We start from the raw sequence: 18,323 nt of genomic DNA on the forward strand, positions 1-18,323 counted from the left end.
ACATAGCCCGGATAATCACTCTCCTGAATAAAACTGCAATGATTTTCCTGCCTCTGCCTCTTCTCTTCAAATCCTCACAGACCAAAATAAACTACCAAAATAGAGTTCAATTTGAAATTCCTCTGCAGGAAATATAACACCTTAAACTTGGATATCCCATTATTAGGTTCAGTCTCTTCCTCAGCTTTGCTGTTGGGGGTGAAGAGGAATAAGAGAAAGAGGGGAAGGAGGGAAAGGCGGATGGGAGGGAGGGAGAGAAGGTGGGGGAGAGAGGGGGAAGAGCAAGGATAGGGAGGACAGAGAGAGAGAGGAGAATGAATATGTATGGACACTCCATGGCAAAAATCTCTGCAGAATGAGATGTTTTGGAAAATGTTTCCATTTGTTTTTATGACGGCAGCATAAGGTTTGAAAAGGTAGATACTTTTTAAAACTGTTAAGCATTAACAAATGTGTAGAACTCCTGTAAATGCTTAACAGTTTTTAAAACTTTTTAGTGGAAGCTTATCAGTTCTTTATTAGTCAGGGCATCAAAGGTTACGGGGAGAAACAATGCCAAAAGGCTTTTGATCAGGTGAAGAATATGCTGACGTCTTTATATCCCATCCATGTTCAAGCAGTGTACTCAGTGCTCTATGGCAGCTAAGGGTCCAAGTAATGCGATCCACAACCGTGGCCTCAGGCTTTCAGATGTCGGAAACAAGTACACAGTTACTTTGCTGGCCCAATCAACCTTCCTTGTCCTGATTGACACCTACTCCAAGCAGTCAGGAGTATTACCTATGAAGTCCTTGACGACAGAGGCCACCATTCAGCAAATGCTGCAGATCTTTAGCCATCTTTGGATGTCAGATGTTTCTGACAATGGCACTCAATTCAATTCACAGCAGTTTGCTGCATTCTGACAGAACAGTGGAATTATCCATTCATCCCCAAGCAGAGAGGTTTGTGAATACTTTTAAATGATACTCTATCGTCGCCAAACAATTGGTACTAGAACGTACAATCATCACAGCGATATTTGATTCTGCACTTCACACTCCCTGGATTACAAATATTAAATATTAAAGATATTAAAAGTAGTTAAAATTAGTACATATTAAAAAAAATTATAAATCATAAATAGAAAATAGAAAAATGGCAAGTAAGGTAGTGCAAAAAAAACTGAGAGGCAGGTCTGGATATTTGGATTGCTTCTGAAGTCAAGAGGGAGCATTGCTCGAGGCTCTCAATACATTTCTGCTGACATTGAATTACAGCCCATCCAGGGTTCCAGGGAAAGTTCCAGCTGAAGTGGTTTTAAGGAGGAAACTGCGCAATGCTACACACACTGCTGCCGTAGTGTCCAGCATCTGAGACAGTAGGTGGTCACGCGCACAAAGGCAGCCACACAGATCTTGGTCGACGGGCGAAGTCATTCAAGTCCAAATCTGCAGTGTGGCCCAGACAGTATTGCAATAGACAAGACCACTTGGATACCAGGCCAGATTGTCAAATGAATGGGTAAAGTCTTCTACTAAGTTGTCATAGATGACATTGGCACATCAACCAGTTGTGGCCACGTGGTCTCCACGGTATAACAGGTTCATCCGGCAGATCATCTAAACGCAGAACTGGACCGTTGTCTTCTTCTGGAAGGGTTCTTTTTCGCCCAACCAAACCAAGCACCAGCACAGCCGCAAGCAACATCATGACAAGAAAGTGATAGCCTGCAACCACTACAAAGGGTTGATCACTAGCACAAGCTGGTTGTTCCAATCCAAATCAACATTCAACTAAAATCCTGTTGGTAATCATCAAGAGGGAGGAGTTATGGCAAGCTGAAACAACCAACGCGTTTTGGTCAACTGACGAACAATCCCAGGTTGACTTTTGCTGATTGATTGTTATTCCTAACAACATCTCCAAAATTCTTGGGTAAGCTGCTTAAATAGTCGTCGTTAAGATTTTTGTAGCTATGTAGTTTTACTGAATAAATGTTTATTTTCTGTTCGAGCTTTGTTCCATCTCCTGGTTTAGGATCTCATTAGTTATAGGCGAGTGAATACAAAAAAATGTTAACATTTTTAAAAAAGTCTGTCCAACTGCCTTTGCTCAGAGCAAATTTTACAATTGACGGCATGCAAATGAGATGAAACTGAAACTTGAGGAAAAAAATATTAAAATTGGCACAGTTTACACCAACTTTTTCTTGTGCAGTTAAAGGACTAATCACCTTTGAACTTTGGAGCTTAGATTTAAAATACATTGACTGGTTTTACAGTTGACTCAGAATTACAAGAATTTTAATGTCAAAGTGTGGATAAATTTGAATTAATATCTGCATTTCTGGGATGACTGATTCCAGCTTATCCACTCTGTATAAACACCAACATTCAACTAACTTATGTTGTAATATCAGAAAAATATTTACACAATATACCCTAATGCAAATTTAATTCTTTTTCTTTCTCAATCTCATTAGTTTCATAATAATAAACATACCATGGTAATGGTGCGGTTATTGGGAATACATTGTTATAATTAGCATAAGTAATTATAGAGCCAGTTGACACTTAAATAATAAAACTCCCAATCAAATAGGATACAGATAAACAAGATAAAACAAGGAAAAATATCTAAAATGCAAATTTAATTCATCCATTCAAAATTCTGCTTAGATTATGGTAAAAAATTAACAATATTTAGAAATGATTACTTTGTAATGTTTACATTTTTGAAGGATTATTATTTATACAGTGTCTTTCACAACATAGGATATTCTAAAATACTGTCAAAGTGCAGTGCCTACTGGAGAAATCCTGCAAATAACAAGGATATCCAATGGTATATCTGTTTTAACGATATTGACCCGGAGACTGGAGAGAACCCCTCCACTTTTCTGCAATTAAATGTAAATAATCCTGATTCCTCTGTATAACTGCCCACATCTTTGGCTTGCTCCTTAAATCCCCACCATCTAAAGAGCCAACCTTCAGCCAATTCCATTCACTCAAGGAGCTGACAGCACTTGATACAGACTGCAAAGGCTATGGGATCAGCTAACATCTCAGCTGTAGTACTGAAGGCCTGTGTCTCAGAACTAGCTGCATATTTATCAAGCTAGTTCTGAGGCATGGCATTTATACAATAACATGGAAGATTTCCCATGAATGTCCTAACAAGAAGAAGCAGGACAATGTCAATTGGCTAATTACAACCTAATCACACTCATTCATCAGCAAAATTTAATTAAAATCTTCTGATTTGTTTCCAATTGTTGTTAATGTTCTTTAAAAGGATTGGGTGCTTTCTCTGTGTATTCAGTCCTTCTGGATGAGAAACTAGTTACCTTCACTCCAGTTCTGAGTACTGGAATACCAGAGTGTGAATTCTTTCATCACAGGACTGTTGTTGTACATCAGCTATCATACTCCTGACGGAGAAAAATCTTGGTCTAAATATTTATGTGGTCTCACACACATATTCATACATTTGAAGCGGAAATACTTTGATGCATAGAGCAGGCATGCAAGATGTTACCCACATCCACTTCTTTCCTGCTTCAGTCTCCCCTTTATGTCAGGATGCTGTTCATTGACTATAGCTCAGCATTTAACACCATCATTCCCACAATACTGATTGAGAAGTTACAGAACCTGGGCCTCCGTACCTCCCTTTGCAATTAGATCCTCAACTTCCAATCTGTGCGGATTGGTGATAACATATCATCCTCGTTGACGATCAATACTGTTGCACCTCAGGGGTGTGTGCCTAGTTCACTGCTCTACTCTCTCTATACCCATGACTGTGTGGCTAGGCATAGGTCAAATACCATCTATAAATTTGCTGATGATACAACCATTGTTGATAGAATTTCAGATGGAGATGAGAGGGTGTACAGGACCGAGATACACCAACTGGTGGAGTGGTATCACAGCAACAAACTTGCACTCAACGTCAGTAAGACGAAAGAGCTGATTGTGGACTTCAGGAAGGGTAAGATGAAGGAACACATACCAATCCTCATGGGGGATCAGAAGTGGAGAGATTACACAGTTTCAAGATCTCTGAGGACCTAACCTGATCCCAACATATCAATGCAGTTATAAAGAAGGCAAGACAGCAATTATACTTCATTAGGAGTTTGAAGAGATTTAGTATGTCAACAAATACACTCAAAAACTTCTATAGATGTACCGTAGAGAGCATTCTGACAGGCTGCATCACTGAGTGGTATGGGGGGGCTATTGCACAGGACCGAAAGAAGCTGCAGAGGGTTGTAAATTCAGTTGGCTCCATCTTGGGTACTGGCCTACAAAGTACCCAGAACATCTTCAAGGAGCGGTGTCTCTGAAAGGCAGCGTCCATTATTAAGGACTTCCAGCACCCAGGGCATGCCCTTTTCTCACTGTTACCATTAGGTAGGTGCTACAGAAGCCTGAAGGCACACACTCAGCAATTCAGGGACAGCTTCTTCCCCTCTGCCATCCGATTCCTAAATGGACATTGAATCCGTGAACACTACCTCACTTCCTAAATATATATTATTTCTGTTTTTGCACAATTTATAATCTATTCAATATACGTATACTGTAATTTATTTATTATTATTTTTCTTCTTCTATATTATGTATTGCATTGAACTGCTGCTGCTACGTTAACAAATTTCACGACACATGCCAGTGATAATAAACCTGATTCGGATTCAGATTCTCTGCTATCTTCAATCATCTCCTTTACTCTTGCCTGTCAATTCACCCAGTCACCTCTTCCCAGAGTGTGGCCACTCATAACCATTCTCATTCACACTCATCATCATCCAGTCTTATATATTGGTCATAAAATGCTGAGGCATGTGCTGTCTTTCAAAACACAGGGCCTGTGACTCCAGTACTGCCTTTCAAACTTAGGGGGTTAGAATGGAAAATGGTTTGGTTTCCAGGGTCTGCTTTACCAGAAAAAAAACATACACAGCAGAATGAAAGCCCAAAGATCAGTACCATCAGAAATGTGGTGCCAAGAAAAGGGCAAGGAGTTCACTGCTGATAAGTCAGACAAGGCATAACCACCCATGGTCCCATACCACTCAGAACCAAAGACGAGTATATATCCTCAGGAATACAAAGCGTCAAAGCCAAATGGAAGCAATGCTTCAATACAACAGTTGAAGGTGTGTCATTGTTGAATCCAACTCATAAGATTTCAAGAAAATGCCCAGAGTTTGCACTGGGATCTTCAAGTTTGTCTCAGGCTTCAATGTGACTTTGGCTGATCATACTGCTCAGATCTCACCTCTTCTTCTGTGTCAGGATTCAAAAAGACATGGGAGAATTAGGCTATTTGGTCCACTGATTCTGCTCTGCCATTTCATCCTGGCTGATTTATTATCCTTCTCAAACCCATTCTCCTGCCTTCTCCCTGTAAACTTTTTACTGTTGAAGAACCTACTAACCTCCCCTGTAAATATACACATTGACTTCTACAGACTTTTTAAAATATACCCAATGACTTCTAGTGACTCTGTTTTAAATATACCCAGTGACTCTAGCTCTGAGTAGTGGAAGATACCCAAGTGGCCTCCACAACTGTATGCACAGATGGACCACACTCTGGCTAAAGAAATTCCTCATCTTTGTACGAAAGGGATGTCCTTCTATTCTGAGACTGTACCCTCTGTTCCTAGACTCACCTACCACAGGAACTATTCTCTCCACATCCACTTCCCCATTGGCCTCAATGCTCTGATCTTTCAAAAATGTATCCACCTCTTCTCTCAATATCCCCAGTGATCTAGTCTCCACAACTCACCAAAGTAGAGAATCGAGAATTTCCCATTTTGCAAAGAAATTCCTTCAGACCTTAGTTTTAAGAGTCCACCCTGCTTCTAGCCCACCACAAACACTCCACACTCCCAATCTTGTAACCACGTCCTTTCAATCATCCTGAATGTTCTGAAAGGGTACTTCTCAAAAGTCAAGCACAAACTATCCTCCCCACTATTTCATTCTTACAAACAGGCAAGCCACCTATAGCATGAAAAATCCTTACTTGTATTCCCTCAAACAGACTGCTTCCCATTGCTTGGTGAATTCTGTTGAAATTGACATGCAGTTTTAGACCATGCAGATTATGAGCTATTATTTCAATGGACTGATATTTAGAAGTACTCTTCTGTTTGAACAATAGCATGCATTAGTGCATTAGTGCATACTACAGGAGAGACGCCATCTTTTCTTTCTTGTATCAAACTTTTAATCATAATGCCATGAATGCACTTTGAAAATTAAAATGCTCGCTTATAGCGAGAGGATTCGAGTACAGGAGCAGGGAGGTACTACTGCAGTTGTACAAGGCCTGGAGTATTGTGTGCAGTTTTGGTCCCCTAATCTGAGGAAAGACATCTTTGCCATAGAGGGAGTACAAAGAAGGTTCACCAGATTGATTCCTGGGATGGCAGGTCTTTCATATGAAGAAAGACTGGATGAACTGGGCTTGTACTCGTTGGAATTTAGAAGATTGAGGGGGGATCTGATTGAAACGTATAAGATCCTAAAGGGATTGGACAGGCTAGATGCAGGAAGATTGTTCCCGATGTTGGGGAGGTCTAGAACGAGGGGTCACAGTTTGAGGATAGAGGGGAAGCCTTTTAGGACCGAGGTTAGGAAAAACTTCTTCACACAGAGAGTGGTGAATCTGTGGAATTCTCTGCCACAGCAAACTGTTGAGGCCAGTTCATTAGCTATGTTTAAAAGGAAGTTAGATATGGCCCTTGTGGCTACAGGGGTCAGGGGGTATGGAGGGAAGGCTGGGTTCTGAGTTGGATGATCAGCCATGATCATAATAAATGGCGGTGCAGGCTCGAAGGGCCGAATGGCCTACTCCTGCACCTATTTTCTATGTTTCTATGTTTCTACCATTCCACCAGTGCTCCTAATTTTTTTTTAATTGAACAGCATGGCCTGATCAGAGACCATCACAATTCTTGATAGGGTAGACAGACACAATGGCCATATGGGAATTGGCACTAAATAACTATCTTTCCAGTGATACACAAATCTAAAAAAAAAAGGAGAAGAAAATAATAATCGTGTGCACCCCAGAACTGCTCAGCTGTCGTGATTTAGGCAGGAGTACCGCTTTGACAAAGCCTCCAAAAGAGGAAATAGAAAATAAGCTGATAAAACAGAAAGGTAGAAGTACATCTGGATAAGATGCATTGTACTATTCTTTGATACATTATTAAAATGTATAAGATCCAGTTTTAGCTTCACAGTTGAAAGTCCTTCCCAAACATTTATGGTTTAAGCCACAGTGCTTTTGGAAAAAATATCAGGAGACACCAACTGAACTCTGAGGTTTAACAAGATCACTACAATTATTTAACAGTGCCTGGAGATTGAGAAGTGGAAAATTCATTTGTTGTTCAAACCATTTGGCAACAGTCAGCAGTTGCTTATCACAGAAGGCCCGTCCAATGAACTGAAGGCTAAGTGGCAGTCCTCTTCCTGACAATGTGGCAGGAACAGCTATAGCTGGCAAACCTGAAATGAAAAATTATGATAAAGTAAGGTAGAGCTTCCACTAATAGGAAAACAAAGTTGACTTCTGACACAAGACTCTTAAATTCTTTCCCTTCTTTGCTTTGCTACATTCTTGATGATAAAGTCAGTGTGGGTAAAATATATGGAACAGACTGGAAAGGGAATAAGAAAGCTCTTAATTTTCAGACCACAAAAACCATATTCACCACTTAATTAATTTAAATCAGGAAAAATATACCACTCACACTCCTTTTTCACTGGTGGCACAACAGTAAAAATTGCTAACAGTTTCAAACTCCTGCAAGTGCACATCTCCTACAATCTTTCATGGTCCAAAAACACATCCTCCACAGTAAAGAAAGCTCACCAAAGCCTGTACTTTGTGGAGAATGAAGAGAGTTGATCTACGTACATCAATACTCATGACCTTCTATAGATGCATCACTGAGAGCATCCCAACATGCTGCATCACTGTGTGCTACAGAAATTGCACTGTGGTGGACAGAAGAGCTCTACAGTGGGTCATTAAAATTGCAACTCTACATCTACCCTGTACAACCCCATAAGGATTTTGTACTTTTCAGTGAGATTACTGCTCAGTCTTCTAAACTCAAGGAAGTATATATCTCCTGATATGACAAAACCACCATCCTAGGAATCAACCTCACTAAGTTTACCAGACTCTTCTATGTAGGGGAAGATTGGACTTCTACACAATATTCTAGTGTTCCGCATATTTGAAGCACAGTGCCTCTATGTATGGATTAAGATCTCCATACTTTTTGACTTTAACTTTTTCACTGGACCTACAAGTTAATTTTTAATTATTATGTTTCTCTGTACATCAACAATGATCAATTGTTCACCATTAAAAAAAAATCACTTCTACAGTACTGTGCAAAAGTCTTAGCTTGGTCCAGGTGTCAATTTTAACTGGCGTTTTGATGACAAACTCTGCCATCTTTATCGGGCATGATGCCTAGACATGTCTAGGCCAGTGGAATATATACTCAACTCCCGTTGTCCGTCCCTCCTGATTGGTTACTCCTTAACCAATCAGGTTTCCTCTGTCCCACTTTGTTTAAAATCAGATTCCGCTTCTTACTTAGAGTGAGACGTTCGTCTTTGTAGAAATTCTTATTCTCTAGTCTTATTTCAATGGCTTCCTTCACCAAGCAGTCCCAAAAGCCATTGGTATGGCACTGCATGTGCTACATTCCAGCGTGCACCCCATCTTGCCGATATACACTGCACCACATTGAGAAGGGATCTTGTAAGCACTAGCCGCCCTGAGTTTTTGACCTGCATAAGCTATAATTTGAGCTTCCTTACAGGTATGTGGATGGTATTTTCTAGTATTTCTTCAGGATTCTGGCGATTTTTCCAGAACCTGTGGAAATATAGAGAAGACAAGCAGTAGCAATGGTTCCTCCTTGTTGTTAGTTTTCCTGGTCTTTCCGTCAGTCCTTTTAAAGGCCCGACTGATTTCCTTTGCCTTGTAGCCATTCTGAAAGAACATTGCACGTAATCATCTTATCTCCTCATGTAGACTCTCCGGGTCCGAAATAGCTTTTGCACGGTTAATCAAAGTACAAAGAACCGCTCTATGTTGGAGGCGTGATGGTGGCTGTCATTGATGAGGTACAAGTCCATGCATGTGGGCTACCAATAGATGCCATGTCCGAGGCTACCATCTAGTATGTTCAAGAACAAGAGGCAATCATTCTTCTCCATCGTAAATGTTTGAATGTATACTGTTCAGATGGTCATGGAACTGTTGGAGTGGCTAGAGTCCATGTGGCCACACTACTAAGGGTGATGAACTCAGTATTCTCTCCTCAAAGTCCTCCATGTAGAAATTAGCAATGGTGCCACTCAGTCCAATTGTTCATAGTAGTTCCCCTTACAGAGGAAGTACATCGATATAAAGATGTGTTCAAAAAGGTCAACAATACACTTTAACAAACCTTGATTGCAGGAGGATCAAAGTGTCCTTAATGGGAACCCTTGTGAAAAGGGACACCATGGCAACACTGATCATTATATCCTCTGGGACTTGTACCTCAACAATGACAGCCACCATCACACCTCCCAATATACAGAAATTCTTTCTTCTTTGATTAACAGTGTGAAAACTCTTTTGGATCCAGAGAGTCTCCACGAGGAAAGAAGATGATTACGCATGACATTCCTACAAAATGGCTTCAAGGCAAAGGAAATCAATCAGGTCCTTAAAAGGGCCAATGCAAAAACCAGGAAACTTAACAACGTGGAGGAGCCTGTTTTTCCTATATTTCCACGGTTTCTGGAAGGATTGCCAGGATCCTAAAGAAATACTGGATTAATACCATCCACAAATTCATAAGGAAGCTCAAGTCACAGCATACGCAGGTCAAAGATGAGCTGGGACTCAGGCTGGCTGGCGTTTACAGGATTCTCTGTGAATGTGGAGGAGTGTATATCGGTCAGACAGGGCACATGGTGGAAAACTGCATCAAAGAGCATAGGATGTGTATCTGCTTAGGTTACCCAGAAAGATCTGTGGTAGCAGAACATTACATACAAAGTGACCACAGCATTGACTTCGACAGCACAAAACTACCCTGCTGCGCCAATGGCTTTTGGGATCGCCTAGTGAAGGAAGCCATTGAAATAAGACTAGAGAATAAAAGTTCAAACAAAGACAAAGGTCTCGCTCCAAGTAAGAACTAGAGTACAATTTTAAACAAGGTGGAGCAACAGAAACCTGACTGGTTGAGGACTAACCAATCAGGAGTGACAGACGATAGTTGAGCATACATGCAACCAGACTGGACATGCCTAGGCATCATCCCTGATGAAGACGGCAGAGTTTATCATCGAAACAGTGGTTAAAATTGATATCTGGACCCGGCTGGAAGCCTGAGAAGAGTTTATGTGTCGTATACACCGGGAAAGCACTAGATCCTTTTTCTTAGGCACACACACACACATATATATATATATATATATATATATAGCTAGAGTTCCTAAGACTTTCGCACAGTACTGTAGTAATTTTACATACGGCACTGTACTGGTGTCAAAAATTTTATGACATATGTGAGTGATGATAAACCTGATTCTGATATGGTCTCCATTGTGGACTGATTATGTAATGATCAATAACCAGTTGTTTGGAATCAAATGACTTTGCCTAGTGTCTCAGGCTGGGTGTGTGTAACCCATGTCACCCCACCGCCCCCCATCTCTGACACTCCTCCTCTGCCACCTGTCCCATGCTCCCCCTACTGAGCTCCATCCTTGCCATTCCCAACATCCTTTGCTCCCACCAGATTTACAAACTTACTGTCCACTCCACATTGACAAAAACAGTCAATACGTGTTTAGTTTCATCTTACAGTAAGACATCATTTGGATGAACAGAAAGGAGCAGAGACCAGCCTGAGGAACAAAACTGGGATTTACTGTCTCCCCTGCTGATGACAGTATAAAGGTAACAACTGCCTATGAGTGCATCAGAGAGAGAGTACATAGGACATTCTCCAGGATGCTACCAAGATTGGAGGGTTTTAGTTATGGGGAAAGATTAGCTAGACTGGGTTTGTTTTTCTGGAGTGAAAGGACAAGGCTAAGTGATGATCATAGATGATAAAAGATTGAGCGGCATATATAGGGTAGTTAGCATCTTTTCCCCAATATAGGGATATCAAAAGTAGAGGACATACTTTTTAGGAGACTTAAGGACTTTTTTTTAAAAACATAGAGAGTGCTGATAACTGCAAAGCACTGACAGAGGAGGTGGTGGAATCAGATATTATTGCTAAATTTTGGAGGCATTAGGCAGATACTTAAACAGGAAAGACAGAAAGATACAGTCCTAATGTGGACAATAGAATTGGTATAGGTGGGTAAAAAGGTTGGCATAGATATGATGGCTCCTGAATTGGCTGCTGGTTTCATTTCAGGAGTCACTTTTATGAACTTCAGTTCTGAATACTATTTGCTTACTTTTATTGTTTACACAATAAAAGTACATTGGGTGTTTGATGGTTTTGTTTTTTTTTAAATGGGCTCTACTGGGATTCTTTGTTTTGTGCCTGCCTGTATACATACATTGATAATAAATGTACTTTAAATTTAACTGAGGGGCCCAATTGTGTGCTGTGTAGCGACGACCATAATTTGAAGTCAGTGCTGTCCATGCTGTACTTGGAAGTCCACATTTAATGTTTTCTTTACTTCCTGTGTCTCTAACAGGCTTTGGAATTTTTGAGACTTCGACTCTTCTAATTAACTATCCATATAACTTTAAAACAAAATGCTTGGTACCATGGCACAGCAGGCAGTGATGCATCTCACAGAAACCTGGGTTCAATCCTGTCTCTGTGAAGCTTGCATGTTCTCTCTGTGACCTTGTAACTTTTACCTGAGTATCCTTGGTACCCCGCCCCCAAACTAAAACATCCCAAAGACATGTTGATTAGTATTGGATACTATAAGTTGCCCCTCATGTAGGAGCATTGTAGGAGAAACAGAGGGTGGAAGGAGAATCAGGAGGAGGTCACTGGGAAATAACTGAGGAAACAGGATTGCTCTGAGAGGCAGCACAAGCTGATCAGGCTGAATAGCTTCCTTCTCTGTAATAAGGAAACATGGAAATGTTTCTGTTCTGTAATTCTATCCACATTAAAGGCTGAAATTATGTTGTTACAAATTGAAATTGGGTGGCAAGGTGGAGATACGTCTCTACCAAAGGAGGTGTAAGGCACTCCTTCCCTTCGCTAGCCTGCAGGTCACCCTTGGCCAGGGTGTAGCACCTGTTTAGCCCCCTGAAGCCATTGGAGCAGGTGGTGGATGAGACTACTGACAATAGGCAGGCAGTCTCTAAAGAGTATTGATAATGGCTGGGTCAAAGACGCTGTCCAAAAGAAGGCAATGGCAAACCACTTCTGTAGAAAAATTTGCCAAGAACAATCATGGTCATCATGATCGCCTATGTCAGCGGTCCCCAACCACCGAGCCGCAAAGCATGTGCTACCGGGCTGTGAGGAAACGATATGATTTGGCGATATGAGTCAGCTGCACCTTTCCTCATTCCCTGTCACGCGCACTGTTGAGCTTAAACGCACGCGAGGTCATTACCCGCGCGTCATCCATGTCAGCGCGGGAAGGAGATCAACTCCTCGAGCTTGCAAATGACGACGGGCTGAAAAGTATGTTTGACATAATATCTCTGCCAGCATTCCGGATCAAAGTCAAGGCTGAATATCCTGAGGCAGCCACGAAAGCACCGAAAACGTTGCTTCCATTTCCAATGTATCTCTGCAAGGAATGCAACGAAAACTAAATTGCGGAATAGACTGGACATAAGGAACCCCATTCGAGTATCTCTGTCTCCCATCACCCCTCGATGGGACCGTCTTGTTGCAGGAAAACAAGCCCAGGGCTCCCACTGATTCAGCGATATTGGTGTGTTGCAATGATTTTATATGTTCATACGGGGAAAATATGTGCTGTGTGTTTCATATCCAAACGTTACTTAAAATGTTATGATGCTATTGACTTACTTATATAACCATAGAACAATTACAGCACGGAAACAGGCCATCTCTGCCCCTCTAGTCCGTGCTGAACGCTACTCTCACCTAGTGCCACTGACCTGCACTCAGCCCATAACTCTCCATTCCTTTCCTGTCCATATACCTATCCAATTTTTCGTTAAATGATAATACCGAACCTGCCTCTACCACTTCTAATGGAAGTTCGTTCAACACGTACTTCAAGCTCCCCTGTCCTCCCTTGATAATTGACTTATCCATAGATGGAATCTTATCCCCTTTTTAAGTTTAAATTCAAGGATAAATACTATAAAAATGAATATTCTTCCTCGGTTATTATATCTTTTCCGTACTTTACTAGTGGAGGTGGATGATAATCAATTCAGGGAATGGGACAAATGGATTTCCCGCTTCATTTGGCAAGGAAGGAAACCTAGAATTCGATATAACACCTTACAGTTAGGGAAGGAAAGAGGAGGTATGGTTCTTCCTTGCCTGAGAAATTATTTTTATGCCTCACAGATAACCCCTCTGTTATATTGGTGTAATAGGGAATATAAGGCTAGATGGAAGGAAATAGAATTTGGATTAGTTGACAGTTTTCCTCTTCAGGCCTCAATAGCTGACAAAGGATTGATGGCCCAGTTGGAAAAATTTAATAATGCTTGGATAAATCTTACATTAAAAGTATGGCAGAAGGTGGTTAATTCATGTGGAATTAATAACATGCTAAAACTCTTTAGATGGTGTGCATATGATACCGAATTCCTTCCCAACAGAGGAGATAAAAGATTTGAGCTATGGATAAAGAAAGGTCTTACAACCTACCTCTCATTTATAGATAAAAGAGTATTACAAAGTTTCCAAATCCTGCAGGACAAACATGGCCTAGAACATAATGACTTTTTTAGGTACCTTCAAATACGAAACTATGTTAACCAGAGTTGTAGATATACAGACCTATCAACAGTAGAATTAGAATTTTTCAAGATTCTGAATTCGGCTTGCAGTTCAATACCTAGTAAATCAGTTTCTCGCCTATATAATGCACTCTCCCATGCTAAAAATGTAAATACACTGTATATTAAAGAGAAGTGGGAGAAAGAAGCGGGGTTGGTACTTTCAGAGGAGGCTTGGGGGAAAATCTGCAGCTTTCAATGGTCCTCGACTAATTCTTTGACTTGGAGAGAACATTGTTGAAAAAACATTATAAGATACTTCAAGACCCCATATCAGGAAAAATATAAAGATACAAATGTGATGTGTTGGAGAAGGTGCGGCTCCAAGGAGGCAAATCATTTTCATATTTTCTGGGATTGCCCTAAATTAAGTCTATTTTGGGAAGGTATTCATAGAACATTAGTTAAGGTACTTAGGTCCCAGATACCTCTGAACTTTGAGACGCTCTATTTGGGGCATGTATTGTTCCTTGAACAGAAGGAAGATATAAAGTTGCTGCAGGCCCTCTTAGCGGCAAGTAAGAAATCAATCACTAGAAAATGGCTAAATCCAATACCACCTACATTAGAAGATTGGCACGAAATTATCTTGGAAATATTTAAAATGGAAAAGTTGACTTACTCCCTGAGAACTCAAAAAGAAACATTTTATCAAATCTGGAATAAATGGATTGAATATATAACCCCAATGCGAGCAGACTTTAGATGACTCTCCTAATGATTTATATTGCTCTTCTCATCAACACAGTAATATTGCTAATGTAAGCACCCCTAGTCTAAATGTTTGTTTTTTTTTGGAAAATAGAGAATTAACACAAGTAAAGGGAAAGATTTGGGAAAGGGATAAAAAAAAAATGAAAAAATTAAGTAAATAAGTACATAGGGATTGGATAATTATGTCTGCGGGCAGGAACAAGCACGAACAAATTGGGATATAAACACCTACAATGGTTGGTATATAGGCTTGTATGCAACATTTTGGACCAGTGGAAGTGGTCCAGAAGGGTTGTATGGAAACTATTATTACCATTTTTCTTAACAACTAATTTCATTACTTAGCCTAATAGGTTAGATTTACCACAGTACATAATTATCTATTTAAATGTTTATTTTCCTTTTATATCATCTCAATGTGTACTTAAAAATGTATAAATAATTGTAGTTTTATACATATAAAAAAATGGAAAAGGTTATATGTGTGAAAAAAGTACATGATAATTGTGAATTCCTTATCCAAATAAAAATAAAATTAAAAAAAAAGATAATTGACTTATCACTATATTCATGCGAGGAAAATATGCGCTGTGTGTTTAATATTAAATTCGTTAGATAAACCCTTTTAGAAACGAAATTGAGTGTATTAGCAACTTATCACCTATATTCCGGTCGTGATTAACACCCCAGCGCCCCACAGAATCGCCAAAAACGATTTGTAGAGAAAATTCGGCACATTACATGTACGCGCATGCGCACTGGTGCACACGCATGGCCTCATGGTTATTGTAGTCTTTCTCGGGGTAAACCCAACGTATTTGACTGCTACTCTTGTCCGTTGGAAACCCTACCCCGCCCCCCGGATCAGCCGGTCCGCAAGAATATTGTCAATATTAAACCGGTCCGCGGTGCAAAAAAGGTTGGGGACCCCTGGCCTATGTCATGTGCCACAGCACATAATGATGACAATGATGGTGATACTGTGAAATACAATGTATAATAACACACTTGAGTTTTGTATTGTGTACAGAATCCATCTGAAGCCATTCCAGTCTAAACCACAGCAATACTTTTAGAATTTCAGCAGGAACGCTCCTTTCTTTGATAGAGATTTTTTTTCAACTTTGAAAGCTTTTACACAAAGAATACTGAAATGTTTCCTGAGAACAGGATTATCGGTAAATACATAACCAAGTAATGAGAGGTATAGTGCAAATACAAAAAAGCTCTCCATTTTCCATTATAAAGGATGCATCATATACCTGCTAGGTTCACTGGCTGTGTAAAAACATCCTCTTGTGCAGTCCTCGTCCGGTTATCTTCTTTGATAAACTCAAGATATGTGGAGGCATCACTTAGAGTTGTGGGTGTAAGAAGGACATCAACGCCTGATCTGAAAACCTTCAGAAAGTCATTTGCAATAAGGCGTCTCACTTTCTGGGCTTTAACAAAATAGTCATCGTAATTCCTAAGAAAAGACAAAAATAAGGGAAGAAAAATAAAGTATTCATCTTTAGTGTGAAAACAACTAAGAGAGCAGGACAATGTTTTAACAGTAAACATCTTTACAGGAACCAAGTCTTCTCTTATTGATAATGACAAAGCTAAATGGCAGCTAGAAATTGATCAAACTAAGTTAGAGGGCAGAGGAAGGGAGAGGCCTTGGTAAATTTAGTAAGAAGTAATGAACTAAACTCTGTTAGTGGCTCATTGTGTGCAAAGGTTTCATTCATAAAAAAACTTCAATAATCCACAGTCTGCTGATTTAGAAATTCCAATGGTTTAGTACCTGATCACTGTGTAAGATCTGCCATATTCCCTTCCATTCACTGAACTCCAGTTTCCACACTCTATTTCCACTCACTGGAGCCACAGATTCCACACTTTCTTTCCCACTCACCAACCCCGATGGCCACATCTAACTTCCTCACACCAGGACCTGGGAACTTAACTATTTATACAATTATTTAAAAAATTCTATTTAGAGTTACATCGCAGAACAGGACTTTCTGGTTCAACAAGTTATGATGCCCAACAACCCACCTATTTAACCCTACAGGACAATTTACAATGACCAATTAACCCACTAACCAGTACGTCTTTGGACTGTGGGAGGAAACCAGAGCATCTGGAGGAAAGCCATTATATACTGGATAACATCTAAAGTAATATCACTTTCTAACATTATGTGATAACTAATAGAAATGACATCCAATAGTTCAGAATAGCTAGTGCAGCATCACCACAGTGCCAAATTACTGGAATGTATTATAACATGAATCTTATATGATCAAGAGTGTATAATGGTTGAAGAGATAAACATGAAGCAGCTGCTAAGGTTTTAGATAAAGCCAAAGGCTTAATGTAATATGGCAGAGCCTATTAATGGAAACATCTGTTCATAAGTAAAATGTTGGATTCAATAAAATTAATATGATAGAAAAATCAGTGTATTAGACACAAACTCTGTGCGACTATAGTAAGACAGGTGGGGCAACAAGAATACTTTTCAATGAGTGACTGAACATGTTGAAAACTTAATACTACCTGGTGGCCTTGCTCTAAATTATGTTCCCGCAGTCAAGTCTTTGAGACAAGTGTTCAACCGAAGAAGACTTAACATATAAATTTGGAGCACAGTGCAAATTAAAACATCAGTTTTCATTGAAAGAGGGTGTTCATGAAATGGCATCCAGCGTAATGAATGTGCTTGGAGAGACCCAATATAAGATAAACCACATTAAAGCCAAGAAAAATATAGTAAACTCAGCACATCAGCTGATTATTCAGTGTCTTACTGTTTTAGAAGAAAGTAATTGCCTGCCAGGATTCTTCCTCGAACCACGTCATTGAAGCCTTCATGCCTGGTTGCTGCATACATGGATTCTGTTGAATTTTCCACTTTACTGCGGTGCCCTTTAATTAAAAATATTCTAAATCAATTACAGAGGCTGAATGCCTAAGTATTTCATTTTGTCAAGTTCCAAGAATACCCTCAGAAGACTGCATTTAAATTGGAAGGTGAGAAAATAACATTAGTGGATAAGGGACATTATTGGTTTATATTTGTATGTCTGTCCATCATTTCTATATGCTTTCATAAGTCTACTTTCTAAGATCTGGAATTCTCATTCAAAACCTCTGACTTTCCACCCCTCATTCCTTTAAAACCTGTCTCATTAACTAAGATTTCATTGAGTTTTATTTTGCTTTGATTTTATTTTATCCCTGTGAAGTGCTTTATTATACTTTATGATATTAAGGATGCAGATGAATGCAAGTATTTATTGTAATAGAAGTGCAACATTGAATTACAAACGCAGAATATTATATTTCTAACACAGAATAGCCAATTTAACCCAAGTTGTATTATTTAATTTTAGTCTTAAAAAAACACAGAAAATTGATGGGTGAAAAGCATTGCGTGCATGTCTTGTAGTTTTCTAGCATTTTCTACATGAATTCACATCACATTCAGCTGTTACTGTTCAAGGTCGTGTTTCAAACTACACACAGCACACATTCATCACAATCGACCATTTAAGTCAATATATTCACAACCACTTAATTCCTTTGTTTCACTTTTG

General features: G+C 39.7%; 1 protein-coding gene across 1 annotated transcript in view; it reads right to left on the reverse strand.

The window, feature by feature from the left end:
• Positions 1-6,896: 6,896 nt before the first annotated feature.
• The window catches only part of qrsl1 (glutaminyl-tRNA amidotransferase subunit QRSL1), a 42,413-nt gene continuing 30,986 nt past the window's right edge, over positions 6,897-18,323 (reverse strand). The window contains exons 9-11 of the mRNA XM_063073098.1: positions 17,535-17,652; positions 15,999-16,204; positions 6,897-7,523 (exon numbers count right to left, since the gene is read on the reverse strand). Of these exons, the coding sequence (XP_062929168.1) occupies positions 7,312-7,523; positions 15,999-16,204; positions 17,535-17,652 (536 nt within the window). The 3' untranslated portion in view covers positions 6,897-7,311. The remainder of the gene's footprint in view (positions 7,524-15,998; positions 16,205-17,534; positions 17,653-18,323) is intronic.

The sequence above is a fragment of the Mobula hypostoma genome, chromosome 2 (assembly GCF_963921235.1).
Source record: "Mobula hypostoma chromosome 2, sMobHyp1.1, whole genome shotgun sequence".
Classification (NCBI taxonomy): Eukaryota; Metazoa; Chordata; class Chondrichthyes; order Myliobatiformes; family Myliobatidae; genus Mobula; species Mobula hypostoma.